This window comes from Heloderma suspectum, chromosome 5, assembly GCF_057233095.1.
Source record: "Heloderma suspectum isolate Gila_16-S chromosome 5, 16-S_ref, whole genome shotgun sequence".
NCBI classification, from domain to species: domain Eukaryota; kingdom Metazoa; phylum Chordata; class Lepidosauria; order Squamata; family Helodermatidae; genus Heloderma; species Heloderma suspectum.
In genome coordinates, this window is record NC_139462.1 from 17,755,290 (window position 1) to 17,765,626 (window position 10,337).

General features: G+C 45.2%; 1 protein-coding gene across 3 annotated transcripts in view; it reads left to right on the plus strand.

Annotated features, from left to right (window-relative positions):
- Positions 1-9,506, plus strand: part of ANXA3 (annexin A3) — a 42,339-nt gene extending 32,833 nt beyond the window's left edge. For all 3 annotated transcript variants that reach the window (XM_084855431.1, XM_084855430.1, XM_084855429.1), the window contains exons 9-13: positions 127-220; positions 1,139-1,234; positions 2,708-2,766; positions 4,393-4,515; positions 7,042-9,506. In XM_084855431.1, coding sequence (XP_084711557.1) covers positions 127-220; positions 1,139-1,234; positions 2,708-2,766; positions 4,393-4,515; positions 7,042-7,101 — 432 coding nt within the window. In that variant the 3' untranslated portion in view covers positions 7,102-9,506. The remainder of the gene's footprint in view (positions 1-126; positions 221-1,138; positions 1,235-2,707; positions 2,767-4,392; positions 4,516-7,041) is intronic.
- Positions 9,507-10,337: the final 831 nt, after the last annotated feature.

Genomic DNA, 10,337 nt, shown 5'->3' on the forward strand with positions numbered 1-10,337 from the left:
TTGCAAATGGTCACGTGGATAGTTTGGCTGACGATTGCCCCAGAGAAACACCTTCTGCAGAACATTTCAGAGATGAGGCAAAGAGTACAAGAGCCAGTTCATACCTCCATCAATCCTTTTTTCCAGATCCTGTACAATGCTGGCGAGAAGAGGTGGGGAACAGATGAAGACAAATTCATTGAAGTCCTGTGCTTCAGCAGCATTCCCCAGCTGAAACTGAGTAAGCGACCGCTTGGGAGCTGCTGTGTTCGAGGGGTTCAGTAAAGGAGGGCTGTCTCTGGCGGGCAAAGATATGTGGATTGTACATTTTATAAGAGTTGGACATGCTGTCATCCCTATTGCATTTTTTGATACCTTGGTGAATTTTTGCAAGTTGCTTCTGTCTCCAGGGCTGGCCCCAATCCAGTGGGCAGCAGAGGCAACTGCCTGGAGCTTAGAACTGAAGGCTCCAAGCTAGAACTGGAGCAATGTAAATCCTTCCTACAACCCCCACCCCACCCCTACACACACACACACACACACACACACACAGGCCCTTGGAACACAACAGCAGAGAGGGATGGGCAATTACATCTCTTTGTCTCCCTTTCCCTTGCTCTGTATAGGTGAGTGGAGAACACAAGCATCTGATTCCATACATGGTAGAGGGAAAAGATTCTGTATCCAGAGAAACCCCTTAACCATCGCCCCATGTACAACAAGATGCAGTGGGATTGGGGAGCGGGAAACAGCGAAAGTAACCTTTGCCAAGAGCAGCAAAATAGCTCACTTTGGCCCTGCCTGTCTGTCTGCAAGCATACGCAAACAGCGTGAAGACAACAGAGCACTGAAGCCCTGCCTCTGACATATCCAGCACCCTCTGTGCAGACACTTTCAAGCCAGCCTTTGCAGTCTTAAGGACTAGAATCTTGCTTTTAGAACAAGCAGTGAAAGGTTGGCTTTTCGGGATGCTGTGACCTACAGCTGATATTAATACTTGCACGTGTGTTTTGAGGGTGCGGGGGGAGGGAGATGGTGAATTGCCAAATACAACGTAGCCTTTGGTATGGAAATAAAAATGCCTCAGACCGTTGTGTTCAGATATTTTAACATAATGCCATTTACACTGTTGGTGAGATTATCTTTTATTATGTCTAAGCCTTTGATGAATACAGAAACATCAGCGGAAAGAAAATAGAAGACAGTTTACAAAGTGAACTATCAGGACACTTTGAAGATCTACTGTTGGCAATCGGTAAGGAGGGCTTGAGCTAAGCTGCCTTGATGGCTGGGGATGATGGATGTTGTAGTCTGGAGGGTGCCAGCTCAGGGTAAGTCTCTGTTAGTGTTGCTTTGAGGATGCAGGAATTCTCCGTACTGAACGCCAGAAGAGTCTGTTGCCTCCAAGGAAGAGCAGTGCATCTCAAGATGCACTGGGCCCAATAAGCGCTCTTTGGAGCGAGGTTCATAAATAAATTTTCCCACACCTTGGCATTTGCTTCCTTTTTCCTAGATCTATTTGTCCCTGGCCTCAGATAGAGACACCTTGAGTCCACCACACTAAGTAAGGGCTTTTCTACATGAGGCATTTATCCTGTGCTCATCATTCCTTATTCACAGTTGTTTACGGGTTCTTTAGACAGCGTTATTTTGCTTCTGTGTCTAAAGAGCACTTTTGGCGAGTTTCTTTTAGATCAGAGTATTTAATTGTAAAAGTGAAAGAGTATGTTTTTCACTTCTGTAGTTGCGCTCTTCTGCTATACCACAGTGCCACCTGGAGGTTATGTAAAGGAAAAGCAGGAAGGGAATCTCTCTTTGTGCAGTGCTCGGATCTCAGTTCTGCAACGAAACCAAAAGTAGATATGGAGGATTAACAGCCGATTAACAGCCTCATGTAGAAAAGTTCTAAAATGCAACTGGGAATTACTTGGAATCTTGGAGTATGATCAGTTGTTGCCCAATTGGCTCTTACCTTTATTGATGGCTATCATTAGTGCCTCCAGCTTACCTATTGTAGCATTTGTGCTTTTATTTCTGTTTAACAATGCATGCTAGTTTTACAGTGGGCTTTTTTTTTTTTTTTTAACAAGGGCAGAGTTGAAGGAAATACTGGACTCACAAGCCTAATACATCTCGGGAGGCCTTGAATTTTTGAGTTGAGAATCCTGAAATTCGAATTCTTTGATGCTTCTTTTGCACTTGCGTGCCTGTGTGAAACTCTGATGGTTGGGGCAAGTGTAGCTTTCCTCATCCCCCCCCCCCCCCGCAAACCTTCAATTTCACCACCAACATTTGGAGCTTCACACTGTATGCTTTTTATTTTATTTTCTGGCGGTGTTCTGACTGTGCCATGGTGTTACTTTTTTGTGGGGGAAGCACATAAATACTTTTGTTCAACCTCCCCCCCCCCCCAATCCACTTTTGTACTTGGACGAAAATGGAAGTTCAGTTACGTTTTCATGGGCCTGTGTTCATCTAAGGAATCCTGCAGGAACAGCCGTGCAGATGCAGTTAATGCATTTACCCACAAGGGGGCAGTGGCGAGAAGAAAGGCCTAAGAGAGCCCCGGGATGTTTTGCGAGCACAGCGCTCGCCTCCCTCGGCGTGCGCTTTCAGGAAACCCTTTCTGTCAAACCTTGGCTTCCCCTCCTAGCTTGCCCAGCTGAGAAAATGTAGCCATGGTACACGGGTCAACCCTTTTAACCTTCCTTTCTTTTTCTTTGGGTAGTGAAATGTGCCAATAACACTCCTGCATTCTTTGCTGAAAGGCTGAACTGGTGTTTGAAGGTAGGAACAGAGGAAGCTGCCTTAGACCGCTGGGCCGTCTGTCTCCATGTTGCTGCACCGGGGATGGTGAAAGTGTGGCCCTCCGGATGTTGTTGGACTCTTATCTCCTGTCATCCCTCAGCACTGGCTATGCTGGCTGAGGCTGATGGGACAAGCAACGTTTCAAGGGCCACACAGGCCCCACCCTGCTGCTTTTAAAATAGCCTGCTTTTAAAAGTCAAAAACGCAGTTTGCTGCTGAAATTCGGCAGCGCAGCTCCAGCGAAAAGAGGCAGTTTTAAAACAAAATAGCCTCTTTCCCCCTGCTGTTGAATTTCGGCACGTTTTTGGATTTTAAAAGCAGGCTGTTTTTCCTCCTTGCTGTCACACCACCAAATTTCAGCAGCAAATTCAGTAACGCTGGTCTGGCTTGTGATGCATTTAAGGGTGCTGTCTTGAGTTTAAAGTATTCTATTTTTTAATATACTTTTCTATGTTTTAATTATTCTTTATGACATTGTTTTAAATGTATGTATACTAGTTTGGTTATGTTGTAACTCACTTTGTTGAAGCTATTTCCCTGAACAAGCAGGCAAATCAATAAATACTTCAAATAAATAAATACATGTTTCATAGAATCATAGAATAGTAGGGTTGGAAGGGGCCTACAAGGCCATCGAGTCCAACCCCCTGCTCAATGCAGTAATCCAAGTCAGAGCATCCCTGACAGATGGCTGTCCAGCCTCGTCTTGACCGCCTCCAGTGTGGGAGAGCCCACCACCTCCCTAGGGAATTGGTAGGTTTACTGGTAGCCCATTTGGAACAGAGCTAGGGGTCCAATCTGTTTAGTGGTGATTGATACCACAGCTGTTTGGTTGTTAAATATCTTATTTCCTTCCTTCCTTCCTTCCTTCCTTCCTTCCTTCCTTCCTTCCTTCCTTCCTTCAAAGATTTAGGATACAATCCTATGCATGTTTAGATAGAAAAAGGTCCTACAGCTCTCAGCATGCCCCAGCCAGCATGGCTGGCTGGGGCATGTTGGGAGTTGTTGGACTTTTTTCTGTCTAAACCTGCATAGTATTGTGCCGTTAGAAGCCACCTTTTAGGGTAAACTCCTTCCAAGGCAGCATGTAACAAAATGTTTTTTTAAAAAAACACAAATTACAATAAAACAATAAAACCAGACAGAGCCATACAGGTACAGTAGAATCCTCCCTCAATTTATAGGCCAAAATAGGGCCTTCAAAAGAGGGTTGGGCAAATTCCTGGAGGAAAAGGCTATCAATGGCTACTAGTCCTGATGGCTATGTGTTACCTCCAGTACCAGAGGCAGTGAGCCTGTGTACACCAGTTGCTGGGGAACATGGGTGGGTGGGGGGTGCTGTTGCGCTCATGCCCTGCTTGTGGGTTACCCGTGGGCAGCTGGTTGGCCATGGTGTGAACAGAATGCTGGACTAGATGAACTCTTGGTCTGATCCAGCAGGGCTCTTCTTAAGTTCTTATGAGTTTTTTTGTGTTTTGGATATTGATGTTGTAATTTACTTTATGAGGTTTTTCTTAACAAAATGTTGTATTTATTGTGTTGGTGAAGTACAGAAGCAATTTATAAAACTATAAATGAATAGTTTGTCCTTTTCATTGTTAATAGGGAGCTGGGACCGATGAGTTCACGCTGAACAGAATCTTGGTGACGAGGTCAGAAATTGACCTTTTGGATATTAGAGCTGAATATAAGAAGCTGTATGGAATCTCCTTGTATTCTGCTATTAAAGTGAGTACTTTAATAATTTCTCCAACAATGTTCCAAATGGCTGCAAGCGTGCATGTCTCCATCTCTTGAACTGTGAGCAGGAAAGATACTGGCCACATTTGCACACAACAGTAGGCCAAGATTCAGGAGGAACCTGACTTCTTGTGAACTAGCCATTTGGTCCCACTTTTCTTCTGCCCCTAGCAGGAGTGGCTGAACAAACCAGGAATGGTTGGTTTAATGTATCATCCAAACTGGGGATCCCAGCTTGTTGCTCCCAGACAAGCCAGGCCATAAACTAGGTTTGTTCTTGGCTTACAAATCCTGGCTTGTTTGGTGGTAACAAGCCAGGATCCCTAATTTGGATGGCACACTAAACAAACCATCCCTGATTTGTTTAGCCACTCCCATGAGCAGTAGGAGCCCAAGTTAGGGGAGCTTTGTCCTTTCACCTGGGACCGACCCCTAAATGCAGCAGCAAGGAAAGGTCCTCTTAATTCTGCACCAAGGGCTATTGTGACATCAGGAAGCAGAGGAGCAATCCACACTCTGCCCTAAATGCATGTGTGAACATTCTAAGCTCTAAATGGCAATTTGGGGGCATACTGCAGATTTAAAAAATTCTACTTGGTGGGCTTTCACTCTAGTCATCAAAGAGTGCTGCGTGTTGAGGGTTTATGTGATATGCTAGGGCCAAACCTTGGTTTTTGTAGCAGCAGTGTCATGGACAGGCAATACCCTGTTCCATAAGTGGAAAGGAAAACAGGCAAAATAGTGTGTCCAAACTCCTTTTTGCCCTTCCCTTCCTATGGCCTTTTCTGCAGGTGGAAATCGTTTTCTCTCTGATTGCCTCCACCAAACCAGCTTTAAAACTCTCTAGGTCTCAGGTATCTACTTTAAGAAGTGTGGGGCTTGGCTATTAAATCTAGGGTGGGTAGGAAAGGTAAGAAAGGTTCCTCCTGTGCAAGCACCGGGTCATTACTGACTCCTAGAGTGAGGCCGCTTGCGCTGGCGTTTTCATGACAGACTGTAGCGGGGTGGTTTGCCATTGCCTTCCCCAGTCATGACTACTAGGGTGGGTAACCACCCCCTTAAAAGAGAGCACAACATTTCAAATAACAAAGTTTTAAAAAATTATTGAAGAAAAATGTGAATAGGCAAAAGTTTTAAAAATCTGGATGCACGTGCACAACATGCTACAAACCACAAGAGCAAAATTTCTATTTATTTGTTTATTACATTTCTATTCTTCCCATTAGCCAAAACTCTCTGGGTGGTTCACAAAGGATAATAAACAGGAATAAATGCAACCAGCTAACCTCGGTAGACTGTGTGTCTATTTATCCAGGGTCTTTATGCAAGCAATATTTTACTGTCATTGGTCCAGCTCTCTCAGCCAGTTGTCTTTTTTCCCTCTAGGACTCTGGCTTGCTTGCCTGCTTGCTTTCTCTCTTCTTCTGTCTACCTCTCTGCCTTTTGCTTTTATCTTCTTCCTTTTTTCTTTCCCCAACTGCAACCAAGGAGGAGGGTTGTTTCTTGTTCATTTCTGCCAAGTAAGTTAAAAAAGTTAAAACTTTTTGTCTCTCTTCCTCTGATCTTCTGTTGAACTTTATAATATCCTTATTCCTGAGCTTAACTTCTTGACCACTATATCTGAACTAATCCTTTGACCTCTAAACCTTTTGGCTGAAACTGACCAGCAGCTGATACACAAAAAAGATTTAACCCCATAATATCGTAAAGCCAAAGTAAATACAAAAATTGAGTTCAGTTCCTTTGCACACTGGCTGCAATCTTCAAAGAGCAGAAGTGAACATTATAAAATATTTTCCTGAACTGGACAATGGGTATAATTTTTTGAATTATTTTTAAAAAGCCGGTTTCTGGCTCATACTCATGGAAATATCCTTGAAATTGTCCAGGCAGAATTCCCATTTAGAGCGATCATCTGCTTGACCATCTCAGGCAGGATATAAATCTTCTAAATAAGTATAATTCATTTTTTGATAAAGCAAATATTTTTTTTTTAAAATTGTAACGAGAAAAAAAAAACGAGTAAAGAATACAGGTAGAAAAATTCTCTGCAAAAATAATGTTTGCATATATAGATGCACATAATTTTACTTTGAGTGGAGAAATTGGCGTTTCCTTGAGATTCTGCAGGTACCGCCTGGGGGAGGCAGGGCTGCCGTCCAGATGTTTGCTGATAATTAGGCCCTCCTCAGGCTATTCTGTTGAGTGCAAAACAAGTTCACTGCCGCTTGGTGGTTATGGGGATCCAGGTGTCTTCTCTCAAAATCGCATTTTCCCAGCACTCTTAAGAGCCATGTTTTGTTGCTAGGCAGGAAAGCCATTGCACAGTTTAAAGGGCCTTTATGTGGCCAGGGCAGTCTCTAGAGCATAGTTCACTTAATGGGTAATCTGGCCCAGCCGACACACTGCAATTCAAACTGTGAAACTCTGCAACACCTCTGTTGCTGATAAGTAGTTTTCCATTTTAATAAAGTATGCCTTAATGTTACTCTTCCCCTCCCCTTTTCCTTGCAGTCTGACACTTCTGGGGATTATGGGACCACGTTGCTTCGGATTTGTGGTGGAGATGACTGATGCGAACAAACCTGGGCAGAAGCGCTGAACCATATTGTTTCCTGCTGTGCTCTCCAGTTCTCAAATTTTTTGTAGAGCTTTTAAATGTTTAAGCAAGTGTACAATTGTCACCACTCTTCTGATTGCTTTCTCATTAAGCATCACAACAAACAGATGCTTATTTTAGCGCATTCCTCCAGGCAATTGATGACACTCATTTCACCACACACTGTGATTCTGGATGAAACCCACGCTTGAAATTGTAGAGGCCAAATCTGCCAGCGCTGCAAAAATAATTGATGCCTGCGAGGCTGGAGTCTGTCTGGATATAGTTAAAAGATATCAAAGCAATGAATCATATTTATCTAGCGTCTCTCTAGGAATGCCCATGATTAGAATGAAGCTTGTTTTTTTTATCCTGTTCCCCAATTATTGTTTCGTGGGTTTTGTTGGTTGGTTTGCAAAGTTCCAGCTTCTCAACCAGAGTTGAGGTTTCTCTGATGTGGCATCTAAGACAAGGATGGTGAACCTCCAGCCTGTAGAGGTCCCTTATCCGGCTCAGAGAGGTTTCCTGGAGGCCCCTCTCCTCCCCAAGGCTGCACCCTCACTCCGAGCACTACAGAAAAGCAGTCTTTCTCTCGCGCTGGGAGAGGAAACCCCACTGTTATCTCCAGTCACAGTTCAGAGAGAATAGTGGGGCTTTCCTCTACCACCAGAGAGGAAAGGCTGCCTTTCTGTAGCACAGAGAGGGACTGTCCTTTCTGCATGCAGAAAATGGGGTCCCTGTCTCCGTGCCTCTGTGTGGAGCGATGGCTCAGTGCCTTTCTCTGCATGGAGAAAGGGACCCCTGTGATGACAACTGGCATGACTCTGGGGGAAAGGAGGGGCTTTGGGTGGGAGGGGCCCACCCCCTAATGTAATGAGGCCCCTTGGAGAAGAGCCAGAAGGCAATCAGACCCGCAGGGCTGGAACAGTTCCCCTTCCCTGATCTAAGGTGTTGGTTTTCAAGCTATATTCCAGAATAGGTGTACCTGATACTCAGTATAAGGCACATTCTTACAGGGGCAGGGACCATAAGTTCCATGGCTGTATAGGCTGTACTCAGAAGATTGCAGTCTCAGTCCCTGATGGCGCCGGTGAAAAGGGTCAGCTGAAGCAGGGCCTGGTGGGAAGACCCCTGTCTGGAATCCTGGAGAGCCACTGGCCATTGGCGTCGATGGCTGGGGTAATGGACCAGTGGCCTGGATCTATATAAGGCACTTTCCAGAGGGGTGGCCAGGTTAGCCTGTTGTATCAAAAGCAATGAAGAGTTGTGGCACCTTAAAGGCTGTATTAATTATGCTGTAAACTTTCATATGCCATAATAAATTTCTAAGATTGCACGGCTGGCTGGGGGACACTGGGAGTTGTAGGACTTTTTTCTGTCTAAGCATGCACAGGATTGTGCCCGTAGTCTTTGCAGATGCCAGAGCATTCTCTGTTTTCAGTATAAGACCATTTCAGATGTTCATATGGACTAGAGTGGGGATGGGGGACCTATGGCCTAATTGCCCATGGCCTAATCTCAAAAGCCACCTGCCAGCAATCAGTTCAGACCTTGGCAAGTGTGATTGGTCCTTTCCCCAGCAGGCTGCTGGGTGAGGAGGTAAACCCACTTTTGGCTGTAACCCAGCCCACTGCTGTCACGTGGCCCACAAAAGATTGGCCCTGAGGGAATGCGGCCTCCGAGAGAAAAAAGATTCCCTACCCGTGCAGTAGAGGAAGCTGAACCCAGATACAACCCAGAGGAGAGCTGTGCTTGATGGAGGAAAGGTGGACTGAGTGCAACACACTCTCACGAGGAAGAAATGGGGCTTCTTGATTCACGTATGTGCAAACCCTGTATTTTAGGTCAGAGGCTTCTCAGAAAAGAGAATGCCGCTTGAATTGGGCTAGGCTTAATATGAAACCCAAGCTTAACCTTCCTGAAGCTGTTTATGGTGCCGAGGTTTCAGATCTGGAACATCTGTAGTAAGAGCATGTCCACAGCCTGTTTGACTTTGCCACCAAGAAACCACACAAAAAGCACGCTTGTGCATCTAGGAAATACCTTCCAGGGCCAAATGCTACAGCTCCTGGTTTTGAGCTCTGTTGCCCCTTAATTTAGATTACACTTGAGAGGCAAATACCTGCTGAGAACAAAAAGGTTCTACAAGGGCCTACGGGCTGCTTGGCTATAGCTTGCACTGCTCCCATTCATTTCGATGGGGCTGGTGTGGGAGACCTTCCTGTTGGATTACAGCCCTTGTACGTTTGTGAGAATTGCTTTGCCCTTAATTCAAGATACCTCTGTGTCACATTTTTTTCCTGAAAGGCGTGTTACCAATTCTCCCCCTTCCCTTGCCTTCCGTGAACTGTAAAAAACAGAAGTTGCAACTGCTTCAGTTAAACTTCTCTTTTTCTTCTTCTTCTTTTGCATTTCTTGCTTCCTCCTTTTGCAGCTGTGTCAGCCAAACACAGTGAAATCTGAATAGTTAACACTGAAAAAAGTACTGGGGGAATTTCTTTTTGTTCCAGTAAATGCTGAGGTTGGGGCTGGGGGTTCACCTCCCACCCACCTTGCCTCTTGTTGGCCTTGTTTTTCCTGCCTCTCCACTCCCAAATTACCATTCCACCTAGGAAAAGTAGAGCAAAGCTTAGGAGCAAGCACTTTAGATTTGTGGCTAATGTTAAATGAATTTGTTGGCAAGGGCTCTGGCTCTATTTGTTGTTGTTGTTCAGTCGTTCAGTCGTGTCCGACTCTTCGTGACCCCATGGACCATAGCACGCCAGGCCTTCCTGTCCTGCGCTCTCTCCCGGAGTGTGCTCAAGTCCATATTCATTGCATCGATGATGCTATCTAGCCATCTCATCCTCTGCCACCCCCTTCTCCTTTTGCCTTCAGTCTTTCCCAGCATCAGGGTCTTCTCCAGGGAGTTTTCTCTTCGCATTAGGTGGCTCTATAGCCCTTCCATAAACTGCCACCAGGGGGTAGTGTGTTAACAGGAAACCCTGGTTTCAGGCCCAGTTTGATACATTCAGCAGAAACAAGTGGTAAAGTCTTGCTGGGGTGTTCCAGGTTGGAATACTCCCCTATCAAAAAACAGCAAAACCTGTGTATGGTAGACAAGTATGTCAGGGAGACTTGCTCAACTGAATTTTCTCTCTGGTGTGTTACTTATATGTAAGAAGTCGCTGAATGGGGCGGGAGGGGGAGGGGAGACCATGGAATACCACCA